The 22,729-nt window shown below is 38.1% G+C and overlaps 5 protein-coding genes across 8 annotated transcripts; 3 read left to right on the top strand and 2 right to left on the bottom strand.

The window, feature by feature from the left end:
• Positions 1-369: 369 nt before the first annotated feature.
• LOC105685119 (integral membrane protein GPR155) lies at positions 370-4,246 on the bottom strand. 3 transcript variants are annotated; one of them, XM_012398965.3, is made up of 10 exons: positions 3,843-3,989; positions 3,560-3,684; positions 3,293-3,444; positions 2,915-3,204; positions 1,964-2,843; positions 1,754-1,900; positions 1,542-1,684; positions 1,310-1,469; positions 1,019-1,205; positions 370-940 (listed from the first exon to the last, which is right to left on the bottom strand). In XM_012398965.3, the coding sequence occupies exons 3-10, from the start codon at positions 3,376-3,378 to the stop codon at positions 440-442; spliced, it is 2,394 nt and encodes a 797-aa protein (XP_012254388.2). In that variant the 5' UTR covers positions 3,379-3,444; positions 3,560-3,684; positions 3,843-3,989; the 3' UTR covers positions 370-439. The 3 variants fall into 3 exon arrangements, with proteins under 3 accessions (XP_012254388.2, XP_012254390.2, XP_012254389.2); XM_012398967.3 differs by lacking the exons at positions 3,560-3,684; positions 3,843-3,989 and adding an exon at positions 4,108-4,246; XM_012398966.3 differs by lacking the exon at positions 3,560-3,684 and having other exon boundaries at positions 3,843-3,997.
• Positions 4,247-4,459: 213 nt separating this feature from the next.
• Positions 4,460-10,171, top strand: LOC105685117 (calsyntenin-1). Its single transcript, XM_012398963.3, has 4 exons — positions 4,460-5,333; positions 5,903-6,182; positions 6,481-7,292; positions 7,366-10,171. The coding sequence occupies exons 1-4, from the start codon at positions 5,225-5,227 to the stop codon at positions 9,024-9,026; spliced, it is 2,862 nt and encodes a 953-aa protein (XP_012254386.2). The 5' UTR covers positions 4,460-5,224; the 3' UTR covers positions 9,027-10,171.
• A 2,775-nt stretch (positions 10,172-12,946) lies between these two features.
• LOC105685118 (RING finger protein 207-like) lies at positions 12,947-18,847 on the bottom strand. The gene is made up of 6 exons (XM_012398964.3): positions 18,401-18,847; positions 17,635-17,783; positions 16,729-17,513; positions 16,311-16,664; positions 15,947-16,229; positions 12,947-15,869 (listed from the first exon to the last, which is right to left on the bottom strand). The coding sequence occupies exons 1-6, from the start codon at positions 18,559-18,561 to the stop codon at positions 14,899-14,901; spliced, it is 2,703 nt and encodes a 900-aa protein (XP_012254387.2). The 5' UTR covers positions 18,562-18,847; the 3' UTR covers positions 12,947-14,898.
• Positions 18,848-18,854: 7 nt separating this feature from the next.
• LOC105685124 (retinal rod rhodopsin-sensitive cGMP 3',5'-cyclic phosphodiesterase subunit delta) lies at positions 18,855-20,385 on the top strand. Its single transcript, XM_012398971.3, has 4 exons — positions 18,855-19,129; positions 19,250-19,312; positions 19,396-19,653; positions 19,763-20,385. Exons 1-4 carry the CDS (start codon positions 19,089-19,091, stop codon positions 19,842-19,844), a joined length of 444 nt encoding a protein of 147 aa, XP_012254394.1. The 5' UTR covers positions 18,855-19,088; the 3' UTR covers positions 19,845-20,385.
• Positions 20,386-20,983: 598 nt separating this feature from the next.
• LOC105685130 (homeobox protein ARX-like) lies at positions 20,984-22,621 on the top strand. Of its 2 annotated transcripts, XM_048658740.1 has the most exons (4): positions 20,984-21,339; positions 21,690-21,746; positions 21,798-21,895; positions 21,959-22,621. In XM_048658740.1, the coding sequence occupies exons 1-4, from the start codon at positions 21,132-21,134 to the stop codon at positions 22,277-22,279; spliced, it is 684 nt and encodes a 227-aa protein (XP_048514697.1). In that variant the 5' UTR covers positions 20,984-21,131; the 3' UTR covers positions 22,280-22,621. The 2 variants fall into 2 exon arrangements, with proteins under 2 accessions (XP_048514697.1, XP_012254404.1); XM_012398981.3 differs by having other exon boundaries at positions 20,990-21,339; positions 21,690-21,895.
• The last annotated feature ends 108 nt before the right edge of the window (positions 22,622-22,729 follow it).

Here is a 22,729-nt window from a genome sequence, read left to right on the forward strand (position 1 = left end):
ATTAGGAACTGAAGATGCCTTCACTTCAAGCAAACATTATACAATGTTTACTAGTAAAATGATCAATGATATAGACTAGTTTGATGCAAAGATTAGTTTCTGGCTTCCAAACTATTCTTTGCAGAAATGTAAATAACTATGTTACATATCAGCTGCAATCGCGAACTCCGTTCTTTCAATCCTATCGTTGAGAGTAGATACCTACATACTCTAAGCAATCCTATACTATAATTTAGCACAGGTATGAAGCATGATAAAAAATAATTTGAATTCTCACTACCTAGTGTGTGAGGTTTTCCTCTGAACTGTGCCCTGAATGGAATGGTTAAGTTGATTAGTATTCTAACTCAACAAAATGAGACTTAAGAATTCAACGTCATACATAAATATATAATTTTCATAAATAAACAACAACAAACAAGGTGAATTTTGCTAAAAATTAAGCTCGAAAAGTGTACAACAAATTCCGATCATGGAAATGCTCCGTCCCGTCAATGTGACACAGAACTCTGGCGTCGAGGAGACATCTTCCATATCGTACACCTTCAGTGCGGTCCGGTACCAGTCCGGCTTCTAAGAGCCAGTCAACGAGGTCGGTGCCAGTAAAAACACCTCTGTATACACGCAAAAGACGTCTGCGACATGCGGCTATGCGAGTGCGACATTCTGTCAAATGACAACGAGCAAATTGTTCACGGACTTCCCTCACCTCTGCTGGCAACGCATCTTCGTCTGGTAACTGCAATACTTCTTGTCTCGGTAACTTTTGATAAAGCTTTTTTACCGCCCTTCCCAAAGCATCTAATCCTGGATCAAGACCAAATATTGCAAAAGCAATCAGAGATTGTCCAAAATTCAAGGCCACGTCCAAAAAAGCAAGCTCTGCATAGACCCCAGATAACTGTTCCATAATCAACGTCCCCACAGACAGCGCCAAGCCCTGGAAATTAAGGAAACAGTCACAAAATGGCATCGATAAGACCGGTTGGTTCTATTCAGGCACATGAATGGCACTTACGACAAACATCGAACACAGCAATAAAATCAGAAGAACGAGATGCCGCAAGATTTGGAGATCCTCTGGCTGCTGGGCGGCGACCTCCTCGTCAGAATGTTCATCACCACTTTCTGTTCCTAAACCCCTTTCTTGATTCATTGAACACATTATGCCATTGGCACATCCGTTGTTCAATTCACATTGGTGTCTGATTATGAGTAAAGAAGAGAAATTATATTTAGGTGACCGTACCAGCATAATTTATTTCTATAGGTAGTTTATACACCATGTTAAAGAACAGTCAATCCCTACCTCAAGATGTCAGCATTTTCGGACATCAGATCCTCTACATCAACCACGTTTTGGGCCATCACTCCATTAGAAGTCGTTAAAGGTGATGTAAGACTCGAATAACCAAGTGACATGGATCTACGTTGATACCTTTGTTGTAACACCAGGCAGCCCAGAGTCACTGAAATGAGAATCGCTACTTGTTAAGGCCTGAAGATTTAATTTTTAGTTAAAAATGCAAGATATGACTCACCGACGAAACAAAATACAAGCAAGAAGATAGATATGGCTGCTTGAATTTTTCCCAATTGAAAGTTTGGACTTCCCTTATCGAATTCATCTGTTCCAGAAGGAGTCACAAGTGCAGCCATCAAACTTACTATCAGGATTGGCAACCTGTGAGAATAATGCTGATTAAATTAGTAGTCTAAAGGCAATGGAGAATCAGATAAATGAATCTCTTACCCCCAACCAATAGGAAGAATCCATTGTTGTAATTTGTTCACAAAGGACAATGATCGACTGCTCAAAAATAACAAAGTAGCTGCAAGTACAGCTGTCCATATTCGGCTAGCGTAAACCCCCCCAGTTATCATGACAAATTGAAGGTACCTAAATTTTTTTTTCAAGTAAGAACGTTGGCAAATCAGATTAAATTTCGTCATTATTGCTTACCATAATGCTGACTTCGTATTCGTTTTTTCCATTTGCGACCAAATTATAACACCAATTGCTGTTATTAACTGTGCAACAATTAGACACAAAGTGATTTTGTGCGTGACAAACTTATATCTTTGTCTTCCAAAGACAATGAAACAGACGATGAGCCAACAACAGGCGGCGGTCGAAGCAGCGCTTGCATCAAGAGCAAAGGCACTCAATTCGCGAGTGTAATCTGTGCCATTATTGTTGTTGCTTAGAGCGTCGATCATTTTTGCAGAGACAAACATCAGTGGAGCGGACAAGAAAGTACAAGCCACCATTGCAGAGGCGATCAGATTTATATCCAGAGTATATTGCAGAGTGAATACAAACAGAGCTGGAGCGGTAGGCAAGGTTCCGTATAGGAATCCAAACGTGCTCAAATCCCTGGTGTCCATTGCATTTTCTCCAGCATTCAACAAAATTACAGATTGTCGTATCACAAGGGGCAAGACCAACAGTTTTGCAGATATTAATATTCCGGGTATGACCAGAGCTCTGCCCTTCAACGTGTGAACTTGCCCCACCATCATTAGCCCTAGGAGGAATAAAGCGCTAGCAGAAAAAGCGTCGCCGAATACTTTCAGGATTGCCTCAAGCAAGTCAGGAATTGTATGTTTGAATATGAAGTTCCCCGCTATCCCCAGAACTGTCATTAAAAGGACAGGATTCAGTGCAATTCCTTTTGCCGTGGACCCGAAGAGAGACCATCCACAAGTTCTGTCTTCGGATCTTCGCTTATTTATTTCTAGTAGAACAAAGCCAACAGGGTTTAACATCGCTAAAGATATTGGTGCCATCAGGTATAGGTACGCCGAATACTCTGGGTGGATTTTCCCGTACAAAGCATTAACTGCAAAATAAGTTTTCCAATTTGCGATTGTTTTCAAGATGGAGTGTCATTCTATTGACCAGTTTACTTACTCATGGGATAGCCGATGGCAAAGTCGTTACTCTGAGTAGCAAATATTGCGAATAGAGCTGCCCTCCCAGGATTTATAGGGCGAGAAATCAATAGAGTAATCGTGACAACTGCAATGAATACACTAGCCTTGGCAAAAGTGACAGCGATTAAAAATTTCCAATTGACTAGCCCGAGGTCGAGCTGAGCTAATGATATAAAAATTAAAGAAGGTAGTGAAAAAGTCCCCACAAAGGTATTTAATCCTTTTGCTTCGGATTTTGTAATTATTCCAGATCTCCCAGCTATGTATCTGAAAACAAAGAACATACACTTATCTTTGTAGTAACTTTTTGAAACTTGATGAAACAATTGTCTTAGATATCGTGATAAACTCTTACCCGCATAATATGATTGCAAAACATTGTATCAAAGCAAGATACAGATTGGCAGTTGCCCCGTCAGTTACCGCCAGTGAATTAGACATTTTGAATATTAATGAGACCCAGAAAGTCTTATTAGAATTACATTTGGTGATGCATTAATGAGTCATCTGCAACAACGTAGTAATGTTTATGTTGATTTAAGGTGCGGAAACTCAATTATTATTGCACTGATGGCTGCGGGAAGACAACAGCTAAAACAACAATGAATCATTGGTTCTTCACCTATGTGAACAGTAATTATCTCCTATTCCTTGTTATTTGGGAGTCAAGAGCTCCAACGGGTTCAATGTTCAACACTTTGTAATCACCACCTGTCAATTGGGCTAGTGACAGGTTGCATCTCGTTTCTTTAGTTTGCCAAAAAACCGAAAGAACCAATAAACACGCGTTAATTAGCAGACGACAATGATTGTAATTACAATTAATAACAAAAAATTATGCTCGGCTCATTTTCAAATGGTCCATCATGGATAGATTATCAATTACAGACTGGTGTAATACTGACCATATTTTCACTATCCAACGTCAAAAATTTATTTCGCGCATTGCAAACTATTTAAACATAATTTTACAGCGCATAATCTACTTCTGTCAATTCATCTGGTCGAGCAGCCATTTTGAATGAAGAATGCAAATTATCTCGTGACATTGAATTCGTCATCAGGCTTATCGATATGTTATTATGAAATTTTTATTTATAACATATAACATATTTGTTAGACCTTTTAACCTTATGTTTACAATAATCTTGCTTAACTCAAATCAAGTACCTCCGATTGTGACGTAGTTGACTGAAGATTTGAATTGTTGCAACCGTGCAACAATCCTCCTGTCAACCTCCCGACTGTTTGAACGCGCGCTATTTTCCCGGGTTTTTACGAGTCTGGGAAGTTCAAAAATCATCAGTATAATCGCAATAATTTTGCCGACTACATGCTCCTATTCTACTCAAAATTTAGTTTCAAATGAGACCTGTAATGTAATTGATAATATTCGCAAGGAGTATAAAGAAGATCTTAGCACGCGATTCGCGGATTAATACGCGCATTTCATAATTTTTAATATAGGGGGAGGGATAGGGCGGTTGACGAGGGCCGAAACGTTCAAGGAATTTTTGTTTGCATTTAATACGTGTGTTTGGTCGATAAAGTACCGATTTGATTAGAAGCTGGTTCCACAAGGGTGGGGGTGTACATTACAACGGCGCAGGTGCAACTCGATAGATTTTTACACGGCTATCGAAATCTTCGTAGCCTCTGGGTGCCCCAGGTCTTCGAACTAAGCATCCTGTTTTCGCAGTCCCCCTGGCCGTGACGGCAAAGCCCCAAGCGTTTATTTCTACCCGGCAGAAAAATAAAATAAAATTGTAGAAAGAACGTAAAGAAAAACGAAGAAAAAATCGAAGACAAAAAAATCCAGCTCCGATCATAGCATAGTTGCTAAATTAATTGTGCGTGGGAGGATGAGTTAATAAAAATATACATCTATATCTAAATAAACCGTCCGTGAATCGTGTCACAAACGATTTTACATTTAACCATAACAATAACGATGATAAATACAATAACGATACCGATAATAATGTATTAAAAACTAGTGTATTTATTAGGATAATAACAATAATATTAAAAACCCGTTCGTGAGATAGTGAGAGGGCGAGAGGCGCGCCACCAACGAAGGAAGCTTTGAACTGTTATATTCCTCTCTGGTCGAATCGATATTCCACTCAAATATTGACTACGCGATTGTAGTGTGTCGTGAGTAAGAGGAAGTGGGGCCCTCGGCAGCGATGCGCCTGTGAAGTGGTATTAAAAAGGGTTTTTTTTTAAAATACAGTGACCACAATTTATTGTTGGCTAATAACAAAGTCGTAAAAGAAACGACGAGATGTTATTCTGCGTCTCCCTGTTTTCGACGGGCCTCGTTCTACTGGCAGTCGGGAATTCGCAAGCCATTTCTCTCGAGTCGTCACCGTCATCCTACGGCAATCATGGAGGTGATATTTTTCTCATGTCCTCGATTTCTCTCCGAAGCATATCTCCCTCTCTCTCTATCGCTCTTATTTCTCATCCCTTGTCCCTTCGCCTCGTTCCTCTCCCTTCTTCTTTACTTTTTAAGGTATCCCGTTTCAATTAGGAATTCGAACGTCGCCACTGCTTGGGAAAAAATCTATTCCGCTATTAACTGCATTTTACAGAAGATTACCTGACGCTCGTGAAGTAAAAAGGACAATGAAAAAAAAAGGATATAAAAAAATATTCACATCCGTAATTGACGAGGTTTATAAATATAATATTCCGGAGATTATTTGGCCTCATTATTTTCCAGATTAGAATATCATTCAGACCAGATTATCTGGTAAACAGAAATCTCTTTAACTTATCCTGCAAATATGATCGGATTTGTTCACAGGTGTAAAATTCATTCCACACCTGCAGTTTGCCAAGGACATCTGCACCGATTGAGTCCCGATTGCTCTTAGTTCAGATTAACGCTAATATGGTTACTCGCAAATGATCTTAAAATTTGGTTCTCATATCACTATGTTCATTTGTTTTTCAACAGTACCTCGACTAGAACTCGAAAGCTTGGACAGTGGGTACCATGGACTGGTGAAAGAGAATGAAACTCTCGTTGAAGTCACCCCACAAATTCGTGCCTCTGGTTCAAAAATATGCTCATTTCGCATAGCGAATAAACACCATGGAGACGCACCATTTGAAATTGTACTGAAGGAGAATGGAGTCGCTGAACTCAGAGCCTTGAGGGTTTTGAACTGCGAAAAGAGACGAAATTACAAATTCGACATTGCTGCTGTTGGCTGTTCTGGAGCACAGTCTGAAAAGTACGAACATACAATTTAGCACAAATGTCACTGCATACTTATACAATTTATCTAATTGAGCTTTTCCTGGAATTTTCAAGTTTGTCCATTGCCTGGGGTATCAAATAGCGAATGAGTCAGAGCTCTTCCATGCACTGAAATTGCTCATTGCCAAAAATATTCTCTGAGTTCACTTCTATGAATTCACATTGAATTTTTCAAAGCAGTGCGGAGTATGATAAAAAAAAGGAATTTTCATTGCGCCAATGTTTAAAGTTATAAAAGTTTCCGCGAATATTAATTATGCATGATTTTTCAGCGCTACAGTTCATATAACTGTAGTAGACGTGAACGAATATGCACCACAGTTTTTACAACCCGCCTACGTCAGTGCCGTCGACGAAGGGCGACTCTATGAGGAAGTAGTACGAGTCGAGGCATCTGATCGTGACTGTACTCCCAAATTTGGAGATGTCTGCAAGTACGAAATTCTGACCGCTGATCAACCATTTGTTATCGACAATGAGGGTGCAATCCGTAATACAGAACCTTTGGATTATGAAAGATCTCACAATCATATCCTTAGTGTCGTTGCCTACGATTGCGGCATGAAACAATCTGCTCCAGCTATGGTGACGGTCAAAGTAAACCGCGTCTGTTCTCCTGGTTGGAGAGGAGTTCCCGAAAGAGTCGATTACGCCGCTGGGGCTGGACCACAGCCGCTTCTTCCCTATGCTCGTCTTGAATTATGCGATGCTCCCTGTGTTTTGAGAAGTCTTCGAACAACATTGACTCTGGCTACCGATCATATAGGAAAAGGATGCGATCGAGATACCTACGGAGTGAGAAGTCAGCGTAAATTGTGCGGTGCATCTAGGGACAGCGTTGATCTTTTGCCAACACCAGGACCATCCACTCCTTGGACTTCGTCACTTTCTAGAGACGAAGGAAGGGAGGCTGATGAAATATTCGAATTCGACGGTGCCAGCTCTGCTGCTATCATTCCTAACGAAGTGCTCGATCACGCCCTCGCACAGAAATTCAGCGTGGGAGTCTGGGTCAAGCATCGCCCTCGTCCCCGACAAGACCCCCATGTTAAGGAACACATTTTGTGCGCTGCGGACGATCACAGTAAGACCTTTACTAATTATTTATAATCCATGAAATTAATAATCTCCTTAATTGATTTTCCATCGTTCTACAGAAATGAACCGCCATCACTATGCTCTATTCGTTCGAAACTGCAGGCTGATTTTGTTATTGCGTCGAGACTTTTCCGAGGGTGACCCGAACATCTTTAGACCGGCAGAATGGCGTTGGAAGTTGGATCAAGTTTGCGATGACAGATGGCACCATTACGCAGTCCAAGTTGACTTCCCTCGCGTAACTCTCTTCGTCGACGGGGCTGAGCGGCATTCGGATGAAAAGAATCCCGAAGTAATCGACGACTGGCCATTGCATCCTGCCAAAGGAATAAATACCACCCTTACCGTCGGAGCCTGCTGGCAAGGCTCGGACAATCGCACGAAGCACCATTTCCGCGGTTACTTGGCTGGTCTCTCCGTACTTGTTGGTAGAAACGAACGACCCGAGGTTTTGTCCTGTCTTCGACGCTGCCAGGAAGGTCTTCACGTCCCTCCGATGGACCTTTTGCAACCCGGAACACAACTGCTGGCTAACTCTGACCTTACAGACGTCAGCATCGACGGTGATAATCGCACAAACGTAGAAACCCTCCTCCGTCGTATCGGATACTCCAACTCTCGACGCTTCCCAACTCCTGGTCGCCGTAATTTCCGACTCGACACGACGATCCTCTGCGAAGGAAGCGAAGCGAAACCACTGGCTGTACCCTCCGTCCAATCTTACGTCACCGTACTACCTCCGCCAAGACCCGGGATAACGGTCAACGGAACCGGATACGTCGCCAGGGAATATGCGGATTTCCGTCTCGGAGTCAGAGTCTTCCCGGACGCTCGTGTCACTGCAGGTTCAGCGGCGCGACTCGACGCGTGTGCGGTGAGCGTTTATCCCAGTTTAAATCCAGATCACGAAAGTCTAGGTCTTCCAGGAGACGCGCTGAGACGACTCAATTCCATTACTGCGAGGGTAGATCGCGACGGTGTAGTTCTATCCGGTGCAGATACCCCTTACGATTACCAGCAGCTCATCAGATTCATAACTTACACAAACCGTAAGCCCGCTTACTATTTGGACAGAGTTTTCAAACTGACATGCTCCGAGCTCAGCGGTAGATTCGCCAGTAACGAGTACGTCCAAACTCTGGCTGTAATTCACCCTAAGGAAAAAACAACCGTAGTCCCACCTCCGACTCCTGGTGAACTGCCAATTGCGAGAATCCTCGAGCCTGCACCTGGTCACGCGCAGCTTTCCCCTCATCACGCCGATCTGCCAGAGGATTACGCAACGACAAACCTCAGGGAAGCTGGTCGAACGATTTCCGGAGCCGGAGGGAGTCACGCTGTGACAATAGTAGCGGCTGCATGCGTTGGATTTTTATTACTGATGGCTGTTGTCGGAGCTGCTAGAGTAAGAGGAGCTGCTAAAAGGCGACGATCCGCCGGAGACGAGTTGGCAGCTGAAACCGAAATGGCTTGGGATGATTCCGCATTGGCAATCACCGTCAACCCTATGGATCGATTGGCGGACCATCGTAACCCACGTAATACCAGTCAGAGGGACGAAGATGCAGATGATTCAGGAAGTTCCGATTCGGATGACGCGTCGTACAGGGACGAGGACCTGGACAGCAGCGATTGCGAAAACGAATGCGAACCGAACAACAGTCAACGTCATTGTCACAATTCACCCCATGACCTCGAGTGGGACCACCGTGACGTCTAATCGTACACAATCCACCTCGATGTCTCGCCGTTTGGTGTTAATTAAGAGGAGTACTTTTGCTGATAGAAATTACTTTCTTCTGTCACCTCCGTTACCGCGTTGTTCGTCTTTTGACGTTTACAAGCTCTCTTTTCATTTCTCTCTATTTCACTTTCTATTTTTCTGAGAGTGTCTTCCCCCCTGCCCGGCCCCTTTTTAATCGATCGACTACGTTGAGAATCGTACCGTTCATTCGTTTATTTCTTTTTTATTTAAAAAATTGAACACTTTCAATCACGTTGTTATTTTGATTCGATAACAAAACAGAACTTCTATAATCTCAGATTCGTCGCGCGCCTACGCTCTTTATATACTTTTTGCTATGAAAATATTATCGTCAGTTGATGAGAAAATCTGCTGAAACAATAATTAGAATGAAAAAAAGATGAAATAATTCTATCCAGCCTACACAAATGAACTTTAACGCGCGCTACGTTCTCACGCACAGTTCCTATAGGATGATATACTATATGCTCTGAAACAGTCGTCTTTTAACAGACAAAAAGTTTGCATAGTTGAATTGATTTTATTGAAATGTTGCATGCCCTTTGTTGTCGATTTTGAGAGATGACCTGCCGGTCGCTCTTTAAATTTTAAAAGAATCGTTGAGATCCGCGTTTTACACGCGACATGTGTCCGTCCCGCTCGGTAGCATTTATTACCATAGCGTTTAATTGTCTTTATTAATTTTATTTGTCGTAGGTACTCCTTTTAAAGTTTTGTCAAACGCGGAATGTATGAGATGGTCTTACTATAAACTCGTAATTTACCTGCAATACGTTGCGTCGGTGCGACGCACATCAATTCAAAAGAAGAGAAGAGAAAAAGAAACACGCATTCTTTACCCAAATAATTTTTGGGTATCACGCCACGCATTTAATAATAACTCATTTATATTATCGATTGATAGCAATCATTGAAGTCGAGATAGGGAGCTTCTTTCTTTTATTTCCTTTCTACTCAATGCCATTAATCATACTTTTATTTTTCTCTTGTTCGTTTGAGTAATAGTTCGTTTTTTCTTTTAATTCGGATTTTTCCTACTATTATCATCCAACAGGGTGATGTTTTTTAAATGATTTTTTATCGAGAAAAAAGCAGAACTAGAGATCAAAGATAGTTTGTCATTTGGAAAGAAAAATATCCATAAATCACCTCTCGTCGTACCAACTAATCTGTACGCTTGCCTGTTTTTGCATATAAATCATATTTTTTTTCGTTTTTTTTTATCATTCGAATCTTCATTGTCTTAACATGGAATCAAGGTAATCCTGAGTAATTTTTCACAATTACCTTTCAATCTGGAGTTATTTTCCTTTTTTTTTCTTAATTCTTAATTTTTTAAATTCATTTCTCAATGTTAGTAACGGTTTATCACTGTAAAAAAAAGCGAAAATTACGCGCCCAATCTATCGTCGCTCTTTTTACTAACACCCGTGCGTCAAATATCCTATATAATAATGTATACCGATATCTAACCGGATACTTGATATGGAAAATCTATTATCTATATTCATATAGAAACTATGAGACAATTTATTTTTCCAACGTGCATATCATATCATTTTTATACGAGAATGGCAGCAGGGCAGCCTGATAATACGCTGCTTAATGAAGCAAATAAAAAAAAAACGAAAGAAAAAAAACAGAAAAAAAAACCCAAAAAAAATAAATAAAAAAAAAAACAAAAAGGAAGGATTGAAGGAGTCTTGATTTTCTGAGATCTCCTATGTAGCAATTTATTTATTTATTTTACACTTTGTGTTTGTATTATTTTTGTATTATTTTTTTTTTTTTTTTATATTCAAATAATTTGATGAAGAAAGAGAGCAATGAAAAACAAAAAGCCAGAAAGAAAAAACGAAGAAGAACAAAAAATATTTCATCGTATTCAAGTATAGATTAGTTTTCTGAAGAGTCTCTGAATAAGCAGCAGCAGCCGCTCAAGATCAAATCGATTTAGATTATACAAATTTATTTCGTACAATTAATCAATTAATTCACTAGGAAACACGAGATATCGACATTATCATTATAATGCGAAAAAAAGAAGTGAAAAGAGGTGAAAAAAAAACGAAAAAGTATCCAGCGCTACATTTAAGATCTCTGAAACCAAATTCATATAAAAAAACAATAACTGCAACTGCATCTTGAATCAGTATCATTATTATAATCATTATTATTATTATTATTATTATCTTAATTATTCGAAGGAATGATTTGAAATGCGGAATTTAATCAGGATTCAATGATAAATATATTCAATTTCTGGCGTGTCTCGTACCCTCATAAATTCCCTTTTGTCGATAGTTTTGCAGCTGAAATGAAAAGAAGATAAAAGAAATAGAATAAAATAAATCGAAAGAAAATTAATCAGAAAACAATTCGACATTACAATAACTAACGTATTACATAGGTGTTTGCACCTAACGATTGTACTTAAAATAAACTGACTATTATTAACACAACACAGAAGGAAACCCAACTAGACACTATTATATATTACTACAATATATACATGGAAAAAGAATTAAATAAAATTAAAATAAAATAAATATATATATATATATATATCTAAGCTATTTGCAGATAACAAAACATAAAAAACAAAAATTAAAATTAAAAATAAATTAAACAAGAAAAAAAAAGTAATAAATGAACAAAATAAAAAAGTAAAATATGAATTTGTAATGTATTATTATTGTATTTTGTAGGCAGCTAATAATATATTATATTATATATACAATATTATATATATTATTATATATAATATATATAAGATAAATATCTACACACACACACACCACTACCCCACACCTTCATTAAAACGCATTGAAAATATTAAAAAGAAAAATAATCACAAACACTTCACATGCCAGCAGAACGAAAAAGCAAAAAAAATCTAAAAAAAACGACAAAAAAAAACAACAAAAACAACATTAAATTACATAATATGATAATTACACCGTAAAATTAATAATAATAATAATACTATACATATTATTATGAATAATCACCGAATAGGTTCGGCCGTGTTCGAATATTATCATAGGCCGACTTAAAATTCCCTCCCATTAATGATTGTGTGTTAACTAATAAGATTATTAACAATATTTAACTATAAGGAATTTATTATGATTATGATTTCAATGATTATCGTTTATTATCATTATTACTATTATTGGTATTATCGTCATTATTATTATTGTTATTATTATGGGTATAATAATTGATAATATACGCTATATAAAGTGTTTTAATCATGATGTTGCACTACTAGCGCAATATTCTATACTATGAAATTGAAGTTATATACTAATCACACAATATACACTTGGGCTGCTCGGCGTATATAGCTAATTATATTACGTTGTTTAATCGGAGTGGCGAATGAAAAAGAATAGAGAAAAAGTAAAGTGAAGTGAAGAAGAAAAAAATTCAAAAAAATTCAAATTACCTCGTTGCAACTGAAATTAATTGGTAAATATATACATGTACATGTATATATCAATTCAAACATATATATGTATATATATATTTTTCTTTAACTTTTTTTATTTCAATTTGTTTAATTTTTTTAGTGTGTTTTTTTTAAAATGCAAAACAATATTAGCAATAGGAAATATCCACATATGCGCATACACGCTGCACAGGCTAGGAAAATAAAATATACCTAAACGACATATTATAAAAATAAATATTACGATGTCAACTGTATTTGTTTAAATAAAGATGTACATTCGGACTAATTCGGAATATTTTGATTCATTGATTTTTTTTATCAATTTTGTTAAAAGGCAAATTATACCCCAGATTTAAAAAAAAATATTTACGAAACTATACAAGCAAGTTGAAGGTATGCAAATAAATATCAGATTTGCTTTTTGTTCGATAATTCTAATTTTTTTTTCCTTTTTATTATCAGTGGTATGACATATTTCTTACATAACATTTTGGTATTTTATTTTTATAATTCAACGTCCTTACAGTTTCAAAGTTTTTCGATTCCTTTATGCGCTCATACGTATAAGGTATTGTATGTATATTATAATAACATTTATTATTTCGCTGTTCGTTAATTGCAAACGATTTTTTTTTGGCATTTGGGCATTTGGCATTTGGCCTCGTGTATGTATCTTTTTTTTCTTTTTCATTAAAACGTTCGTAAACGTGTGTTGTAATCACTATATCACTTCAAACAATCAAAGTTCGTTTGGTTTGTTTCTTTTTTCTTTAATTATTTTATATCCATAACTTAATTTATAATATACATACTATATGTATAATATTATTATGTAATATATTTATATGACAACCTTAAGTGTGTATCATTTCGTTATTATGATATATGTAGGTAACGAATAACGACAACAAATGGTAGTGCAGTGCCTCGCTCTTTTTTGCGATTCGAATGTTGCATGTATACATATTAATTAGGCTTAATTTTTTTTTCTCTGTTTTCTCGTTCTTATTTTTCTTCATTACAATAGTATCATCGATTAAATTCGTAATATACCGTAGGTTGGCAGTGTTCTTTACTAACTATAGGTTTGTATTTATCAATTACATGACCAACTCAACCATGTGCAAATGTTTTTAGCGAACAATTATATTTATCGTTATTGGTTTAATCGGTGTAATCAATCATTAGGTAGGAGGTACTCCCATTCTATAAGACTGGTAACAAATTGTAAGTTTATTCCTTGGAATGATCTCACAATTGTGATTGGGTGATTATTATTGTTTCCCTATATATCTTTTTAAATTTAATTCATAATTCCATTTCTTTTTAATTACGTATTATCATTATTATTATTTGGGAACACATGCTAAACTAATTGTAAGTAGACTATTATTCTTCTTATACATCGATGGACTTTTGTTCTTTTTTTTTGTCTTGTTTCTTTTATGGCACAATTCAGTTGGCATATACTAATTTTTTATAGGATGTGCAATTTTTTATTCTAGCCCCTGGGCTGGGGCGGGTCAAGGGTAGTTATTAGTGGTGTGAAGATTCTTTGTCGCTATAGACTACGGACAACTTGGTAATGCTGAAATTCAAATCCAAAGAGACGTTAAGACAAATAACTTCCCAGTTAATATTTTTAGCTTGTCTAACGTTCTGAGATTCTCTTTAATAGTTTTAATGGAATTTTATTATGAGTTTATGAACTATTACGATTAATTTGAATCTGAATATTGATTAATTATAGTTGGAATCAATCTGAAATCACTTTGTGCATGCGTTATTCAAAGCCTGTTACTATTGTTATAATAGTTATCTTATTGAAAGTCTAGGTAATAATTTACCTTGGCTGATTTTTTTTTATTTTTTTTTTTTAAATCCAGTCGTGATGCAGATCAACGAATTTATGCAACATAAGTTTTCGTCATTTTTTAAAAGTATCCCGCCTATTAACGATCAATCGGTACATACATACCTCATTTTGTAAGGTCTAAAGAGTACTTTTCAAAGTACTTTTATTCTTGGTGCAAACTTACAGTTTCAATTGATAATTTAAAGTCTTTAATTTATGCGCTAGTAAATATTAATAATGCAGCAATAAAGAGGAAATTGCATTGGTTTTTCAATAAGATTCCCAACTTAATCTTTGTAAAAGATTATGAAATTACGTCGCGTTTGTACTATGTGACGATGAAATTATTATTTTTTGACTCATAAAAAACAAGCGTAAAAAAATGTCCGACTGGGACCAAGATTAACGGAGCAGTCTTATTTTGGTCGAAAACCAACTTGCGCAGTTGAATAAAATTCTCTATAATCAGAGATTATTGTATAAATGAATTAACTAAATATGCAACATAATTTATTCTAATTTGTTTTACTTTTACGATGATGCCGATGATGGTGGAGATGGTGATGCTGAAGCTGTGATCGTGTTTCTTGTACAGCAGCGACAAGCGTACGAACAGCTTCCTCATGACCTTCAAAACTGTCGGTTTTTTTCAACTGCCCAAGCTCCGAACGCCCCTCATTATTTCGCTTACTTTTCGGCCTTGGAAATGTTTCCCATTTGTTTGTTTGTACCAGAGTAGAGGGTGTCGGCGAAGGACCTAGCAAAAAAACTAACGTCCCTCTGTCATCTGTTGCAGGCTGAGCCCCGGTGCCCTCAATGATGCTGGAACGTCTGCTGTTAGCAGAACCCGTTGTGCTGAGGCTATCGCAGCTGGCTCTGCGTCGTCTTCTGGTTTCATTTCTTGTTTTCTCACCAGTTGCGTAAAAGACATCTTCCGAATCGCTAGCTGGATATATTTTAACTCCTTTGTTAGTTGCAGGTGGAATTTCCTCTGGAGGGACGGGGTGAACCTGAGCTTGGACGCGTTTTTTGACTTCCCCAACGGTAGAGGCCTCTGATATTCTCTGGTATTCACTCTCCTCAGCTGCGGCAGTCTGCGGTTGCTGCTGCTGTTGATCCGTATTGCCACCGGATTGATCGACCATTTCCGCGGATGAATCTCCTCCCCTACCTCCTTTCAGAGATCGATATAACGACCGAACTTTACTTCCTCCTCCCGATGAATGACCGGGAGGTGTTTTTGGCTTTGAATTATCCGGAGACTTCCTTGAACGACGAGTCCCACTTCTATCTCTTCCTTCTTCTCTTCCCGGAGATTTTTTACGGTCTTCCTTTGTCCTTGCCTTCTCTATGAGCTGGCTTAATACACCACGCTTAGAATCTGATGACTTTGCGTTACCGTATACCACAATATTTCCACTTGAATCCAAAACCGCACCGACACCCCCTGATGGTGTTCGGCAACGTGTTGGTATCTCCTTTGTTTCTGTGGATTCATGCGAAATGCAATACCGTTCAACAAACACGAGTCTGCTGATTAATCACAACTGGATCCATACTCACCTTTCATGTACAATGCATTGTCGGCACTGGTAGAATTGTTTCGTGGATGACCACAGTCCTTGGTGTGTTGCTGTTGTTGTGACTGCGGTTGTTCCTGTAATTGAAGTCTCGCCAAATGATCCAGTAAAACTTCTAGGTGTTGATGACCAGCAGCCTCTGAAGCGGTAATGCTAGTTTCTCCTGCACTAACGCCTGCTGAGAATGACTTAACGAACGGCTCCAGTTGCTGGGCAAGCGTGGACAGTTGTTTCACCTCACTCTTTAGGGTGAGGATATCATTCATCTGAATTGAATGCGATAATAAATTTGAAGTAATTCCAACACTAATTATGAATTTATTTGAATTATTGTTGCATAGGCAAACCTGTGAATGGAAGATTTCTTTCTCAATGTGAATTCTGCAGAGTTGTTCTTCCCACAGAGCGTCGAAAACGTTACGTAATCGCTCTAGTTCTAACTGATGAGATTCGAGTTGCTGTTCCAGCAATCTACAATCTCTTGCTACGTGATCATAGCGTGTCCCCAATGGAGGAGTATTCGCTCGACGAAGTAGAGCTACGTCATGATGCAGCTCACCTAATCTTTCTTTAACTGCAACTAACTGCTGACTAAGCTCTTTTAATTGTGAATCAAAACTACGGCAGTGGTTTGAAAACGGTCCTGCGTCCCCTCCTCCTAAACTCTTTGACTGAGATCTGGGCAAACTTTTATTTGCTTGCTAAAAGAACAAAATTCATAGTTATTGATTGTTCATACAAGTTAGTCAAAGAACAATGAGCTACCTGCGCGTGCTGAGACTCAGCAGAAGTGGCGGAATGAGTTTGATCGTAAAGTGAATCTTTGGGAGCCTGACCAGATCCAACATATGGATGGAGTACCCTTGCAAATTCAGCCTTATAATTTGTTTTCAAGGATCCTGCGAGGAGCGGTGGACGAGTGGGGTGTCCTAGTTGAGCCACTCGTCCGAGTCTTTCGATCATGGAGTGAGCCAACTCGAGAAATTGATACTTTGTAGCGCTGCTTGTGAAAGAAGTGCAAAGCATAAGGTGAGTATGAAGTACAGGAAGTGCTCCGCCCAATGACAGTAACTGATTTCTGACAGATCGTTCTTTTGTTTCAAACTGTCTTTGGATTTCAGCGAGAGCGGAGGAATGAGTTTTGATAACAGCTTCTTGCATTCCCTGGCAGTAAACATTGAGAGATCGTTTCTCTGTCTCTAAGCTAATCCGCAGCTCATCCAGCTGTGATTTCAAGGATCTGAGACCATCGCGAACTCCTGCCTGGAGTTCGCAAATAGAATTAGCTGCACGTTCCATCTGCTTCGAAGCCTGCTGCCAAGCTCCATCGATACCAACGCAGTGGAGTCTTGCATCTGCTGGTGTATCTCGGAAACAGGTAGCGCATAACATGCACTTTGCGCTCTGACTGTACATTATGTACTGTTCTCCATGTGTCGCACATTTTCTCTGTGTATCCTTGGCGCATTTACTCATGTGAACGACGTCATGGCTAGAAAACATCTTTGCTCGATGGGTGTGTTCTCTGCAGTGGTTGCACAACGCCTGACCTGTTTTGTATCAGTTTTATACTTGTCATTGGGACAATGAATTTGAATAATTTGAAAATTAATTAGTCAACCAATCTACCGGTAGTCGAAAAGTTTTTTTCAGTAATATTGTAATACAAACCACAAGTTGTGCAAAAAAACATTTTTGTTTTGTCTCGCTTATCACAATTAGCACATGGTGGATTTTCAGAATTTGCAAGCTCAACCAGCTGCCGCATTAGGTGGTCTGGCGGAGGAAGCTGCAGGCCCTCTTTCAGCTGGGTAATTTGCCTATGATAATCAAAACAATCGTACTTGAATAAATAAAAGAAATCAATATCTGAGTAAAAAATCAAGTTACATAATTATCAGCAGAACCGTCATATACCATGTATTTACTAATAATTAAAATTCTGTATAAAGCTTTTTTGTTTGAGTTTCAATATCTTGAAATAATAATTGCTACATATTCATTACACTCCGTAAACCAATTGTTGAGAATATTGACGTTCTGAAGACAATATATCAAAAGAAAAAAGAAAAAAAAACTCAAGTGCTGCAAAGTTCATACGCTCGAGTGGGTGATAACGATTGTAGATATATGGTAGCAGAAATTGAATCGTGAAAGAAAATAAACGATAAATTCCTCCATTTCAATAGGAACCAACGAATTAAATTCTCCCATATTTAAAATATTGTTAACTGTAATAATTTTTCGAAATTTCAACTTCATGTACTGATTGCATTTAATTCGTTTGGTAAGGGTGTTAAACGTCGTCTGCCACTTTGGTGTCGTCTGCCATATTGACGTATACGCGCCCCAGACATTTGTTTGCACGGCGTAAAGAGTGGAGTTATTGGAATTGAAATTATTATAAGTGTTATGTATTAAATTTAATGAGATGTACCCGCAAATAGGACATGTCAGTTTCGAGTCGGGATGCGGTCCTCTCAAACATTGAGCACAGAAGCTGTGAAAACAGGATAGTAGACAAGGCTCGTTGTAATAATTGTGGCAAACACCGCAGACCAAAGGGCCATCGGCGGCGAGATTTCCCGTATTTGCCATCCTGCAGTTGGGTCTTTATCACCTCCTTCTTGGACCTTACGTAGTCGTTGTCATTATCAATATATTGTAACGAACAGCACGCGCGTTTAAAGTCGACATCGTCACCGATTCCACCTTTTATTGTACACCACCCTTAAAATTTGTTGATGGTACACGAATCACTGCGGTTTATTTGTGCTTGTTTTTTCTTTTTAAAATAAATCTGCTGCAAGCACAAAAATTTACGAGTGATTTATCAGGGTCGACATCGCGATATTTCTTTCATCCCTGCCAAAAAATTACCACTCAGCTTTAAGGGCGCGCGCCCGATACTAGGCAACTCAAATAACGTGAAAACGCGCGCGCATCTTGCGGGCTTTAAAAGCAAGATTCAGAGAAATCTTAAACACGAAAAAGGCCGATCATCTCCGATTAGTAGGTGGACGCTGACATGGCTGGTCGATACTTGACTGCGCTGTCATAATTTTATTTTGATTTTAAATTGAGAATTAATTAGGTGGAAACATAGGGTATTAAATCAATAAAAAATGCCGCTACGAGGTGAAGAGATATTAAAGGGATTCCAAGTGTATCCTTTTACCTTCGACAATTTTTTAACTAATAATAAGATACTTTCCCAGAGATTTTATCTAGGTTATGTAGTTATACTTTGACGTTTGTTCCTTGATTATAATATTTCATCAATCAGGAATTGGATGAATTTACGGGACGCTGACAGTGGGAAAATACTTTGGCAAGGAAACGAAGATCTGTGAGTCATGAATTAAATTCTTAAACTAAATCCAAATTATACTTTGCATATACGAACCGTGTCTTTCATTTCAATAATATAAGGTCGGTGCCAGAGGTGGAGCATGAGGCACGAGTACCAAAAAAAATCTTGAGGTGCCGTGCCGTATCCCGAGAGATAAATTTCAGTTCTGTTGAACCGATGGAACGATTTAGACTTGAACAGAAAGTCCTGTTCAAAGGACGCTGTCTAGAAGAATGGTTTTTCGAATTTGGCTTTGTTATTCCAAGCAGCACAAACACCTGGCAAAGCCTTATCGAAGCTGCTCCCGAAAGCCAGATGATGCCGGCCAATGTTCTAAAGTATGCACTACTTTGATATGTTCCTATTTATATATTTACATGAATTTTACCGTACTTTGAAATTTTTTAAATATTTAGTTTGGATTCTTATTTTTTTGTTTTTCCCTAGTGGAAATCTGGTAATTGAAACAAAGTTCTTTGATGACGATCTTCTACTGTCTACCAGTCGTGTACGTCTTTTCTACATCTAAAGGAATGAGCATTTAATTCTATTTGAGAATTGAAAGATCCTGGGACCAAGGATAAGCAAAGAAGCTCAGAAATAGAGAACTAAACTACTTCTAGGCACATCCTTGTAACAGTTAGCACTGAATATTCACACGTAAGCTCTAATGGTTATAGATTTGAAGCAAAAAAAAAAAAACGGTAACAATCTCGGTATTTCGAGATTTCAGATAAGCCGAATCCTCGACTGGACTAACTTAATTACATTCGTGATTTGGGGTTTAATTTTTTTTGTTCCAAAGTAATTCCTTGTTTTTTAAAGTACAAATTTTTCATAGTTAGCTAATTACCAACGCCTCTGTATTTTCAATTACTTATTATTCATCGGATTTACTTATTATTTACCTAATTGTACATAAATATGTTTACTCCAAAACCTACTTTATCAACGGCACCTGCTATTGGAGCACAAAGCATTTTTGGATAATAAGTAACTTTTTACTTCTTTGAAATATTTTTGTACATATTGTGATACACCGCACATAGCAATATACGGTATACTTCTAAGTCGCAGTGGTCTTCTTTACAACCAGATTCCATAATTTAATCCATAATTCAATAGCTTGAGCAAATCATCGTGATACTGAATCATGCTGAGACTTTCACCAGCAGTAACTACATCTATCAGTCAAAGCGATGTGTAATATATGATCTTCCTAAAATTATTTTATTGTGTTAAAACTTATCATTCATCATACATTTTTCTAGACCTTTGATTTGTTAAAGGTGATTCTCAAAAAGTTTTGATTGACATTTACCAGGTGTTGAAGAGCGGCCATAGAGTTGTATGTCGGCATATCTCTCACCGTCGGAAAAGACTGCCAGTGTTTGGGGGGTGGTTTTCATTTGATCTTGTTTATTTCTTGGGATCTTTTAGAAGTTAAGTAAAAGGCTGGTATACATTTCGTACTGTTTGGCTGCTGTATTATTGATTCGTAGAACAGAAGCAAAGCGATATGCTGGGCACACATAAGGCTTCCTTACCCCCCTTGGAGTTCCCGTTGAAAATACAATCCCCTACTCAGTCTACCTTGCACAGGTGTAAGTGGAGAAAAAAGAAGTGAAAGAGAGAAAAGAAAGGCAGAGCCCCAGAGTTGTTTTAGCGGGGGTTGAAACGTTGTTCTCAACTCGGGGTGATTCAATTATCACTGGCCTATCCTCGGTGGGGCATCGTGTCAAAGAAAAAGTTAGTTACAAATCAAATTAGTCATAATAAATTCATTGATATCATTGTGAACAAGATTTTTATAACAATGGATTTGAAAGAAGAGGAAGCAGTAGAAGAAAACAACAGGCAGTTATTTTTGGTTGGTGCTCCTCGTGATCCTCTAGTTTCCGCAGGCTCCATAATTACAAATGATGTTACTGCCGATGATATTCATTCTGGTGATCTGCAATCAGCTACCCTGGCTGGACTGATGGGCACACAATCTTCGTCTGTTTGCTTCCCTGCAAAATTCAGTAAGTGGGCACAAGCCTCTGGACATGGAGTTTGATTTAATTAAGTACTACTCTCTTGGGGTAGTGCCTCAATTAAATTATTGCTAAGTGCATTAAGCGGTAAGGTACCCTTTTTTTAAATAGAGTTAGCAGTAATCTATTTAACGCCATAAACAGATTCCCTAATGAAATAAGTATTACCAATTCTTTGCCCATTTCACAAATGACATATCCAACACTGTCAGGGTACATGTATCAGACCATCTGAACTGCAAAATTTTAGGGAGTAACTCGAATATCAATTAAGTCCTGTTACAAAAGATATAAACAATTATTTTAAGATATTTTTGAGTTGCGCATCTTACTTCCAGCGTATGACTTCTCTTCTCCAAGTCCCGGAGGTGATGATAGACCAACTCCTGGAATGGGTAAGCGAAAACAGCGAAGATATCGAACAACTTTCACTAATTTCCAATTAGAGGAGCTCGAAAGAGCCTTCCAGAAGACTCACTACCCGGATGTATTCTTTCGAGAGGAGCTTGCTCTCCGTATCCAGCTTACAGAGGCCAGAGTTCAAGTACGTTAGATCGTTCTCATAGATAAATTTGAATTACTCATTTCATCGATGCAACGTTCGCAGGTCTGGTTCCAGAATAGGCGAGCTAAATGGAGAAAACAAGAAAAGCAATGTAAAGCTGCAACTCATATGGCCCCACATATCTCATCGCCAGATTGCCAGGAGTCTCAGCAACAGCAGCCACAGGACCACTTGCTTCTTGAGACACCGATGGGTAGTCCACCTCCGATATATCTAGGAATGGAATGGGCAGGTTTCTCGCCTTATGGAAACGCAGCAACACCGTCTCCACTGATAGTAAATCACATGAACAAACCACCAGAAAATGAAGACAATCCTTTGCTCGATCCCGAGTTGTTACAATTAAAAACTCCGCGATCATAATAACGTGGCCAAAATTGATTGTGCGACAGAAACCAAAGCGTAAAGAAAAATGTTGTGCAAGCTAGTTCAGTAGCGAACATTTTTGGGTTAACCAACAAGGTAGCAGCGATTGTTGATTTAATTGTAGCGTCAAGTATAATAGGAACCGTAAAAACAATTCGCGAGTTCGTCAAGTAATTATACATACATAATTAGCAAACATTTGAAACTAGGGAATATCTAAGGTTTTAAAAAAACATCCTTTCCATTGTGTAATATTAGGATAACATTTACTAATTCAATTAGTGTTATAAGCAACGTGTGATTTGACTTATTAAATACAGTGAGAAATTTTCTTTGTAAGTGCACAAAGTCGCATCCAATTTATACGTAGAAAAATGCTAGAAAATGTACATACTGACAAGAAAACTCAGCAATATAGGTGATCGAATTTTGAGTCATCTATTTCAG

Source organism: Athalia rosae, chromosome 7 (assembly GCF_917208135.1).
Source record: "Athalia rosae chromosome 7, iyAthRosa1.1, whole genome shotgun sequence".
Classification (NCBI taxonomy): Eukaryota; Metazoa; Arthropoda; class Insecta; order Hymenoptera; family Athaliidae; genus Athalia; species Athalia rosae.

What these genes read in the sequence shown, in the direction of transcription:
- LOC105685130 (XM_012398981.3), top strand. Translation starts at nt 21,132, where the DNA reads ATGGATTTGAAAGAAGAGGAAGCAGTAGAAGAAAACAACAGGCAGTTA. An exon ending in TTGCTTCCCTGCAAAATTCA is followed by an intron (nt 21,340 to 21,689) that starts GTAAGTGGGCAC and finishes TCTTACTTCCAG; the next exon opens with CGTATGACTTCTCTTCTCCA. An exon ending in TTACAGAGGCCAGAGTTCAA is followed by an intron (nt 21,896 to 21,958) that starts GTACGTTAGATC and finishes CAACGTTCGCAG; the next exon opens with GTCTGGTTCCAGAATAGGCG.
- LOC105685118 (XM_012398964.3), bottom strand. Translation starts at nt 18,561, where the DNA reads ATGGCAAATACGGGAAATCTCGCCGCCGATGGCCCTTTGGTCTGCGGT. An exon ending in GTTTTTTTGCACAACTTGTG is followed by an intron (nt 17,514 to 17,634) that starts GTTTGTATTACA and finishes GATACAAAACAG; the next exon opens with GTCAGGCGTTGTGCAACCAC. An exon ending in CTGAGTCTCAGCACGCGCAG is followed by an intron (nt 16,665 to 16,728) that starts GTAGCTCATTGT and finishes TTGTTCTTTTAG; the next exon opens with CAAGCAAATAAAAGTTTGCC.
- LOC105685117 (XM_012398963.3), top strand. Translation starts at nt 5,225, where the DNA reads ATGTTATTCTGCGTCTCCCTGTTTTCGACGGGCCTCGTTCTACTGGCA. An exon ending in ATCCTACGGCAATCATGGAG is followed by an intron (nt 5,334 to 5,902) that starts GTGATATTTTTC and finishes GTTTTTCAACAG; the next exon opens with TACCTCGACTAGAACTCGAA. An exon ending in GTGCGCTGCGGACGATCACA is followed by an intron (nt 7,293 to 7,365) that starts GTAAGACCTTTA and finishes ATCGTTCTACAG; the next exon opens with AAATGAACCGCCATCACTAT.
- LOC105685119 (XM_012398967.3), bottom strand. Translation starts at nt 3,378, where the DNA reads ATGTCTAATTCACTGGCGGTAACTGACGGGGCAACTGCCAATCTGTAT. An exon ending in AATACGAAGTCAGCATTATG is followed by an intron (nt 1,901 to 1,963) that starts GTAAGCAATAAT and finishes AAAAAAATTTAG; the next exon opens with GTACCTTCAATTTGTCATGA. An exon ending in TGCTGTGTTCGATGTTTGTC is followed by an intron (nt 941 to 1,018) that starts GTAAGTGCCATT and finishes CTTAATTTCCAG; the next exon opens with GGCTTGGCGCTGTCTGTGGG.
- LOC105685124 (XM_012398971.3), top strand. Translation starts at nt 19,089, where the DNA reads ATGCCGCTACGAGGTGAAGAGATATTAAAGGGATTCCAAGT. An exon ending in ATATTAAAGGGATTCCAAGT is followed by an intron (nt 19,130 to 19,249) that starts GTATCCTTTTAC and finishes TTCATCAATCAG; the next exon opens with GAATTGGATGAATTTACGGG. An exon ending in ATGCCGGCCAATGTTCTAAA is followed by an intron (nt 19,654 to 19,762) that starts GTATGCACTACT and finishes GTTTTTCCCTAG; the next exon opens with TGGAAATCTGGTAATTGAAA.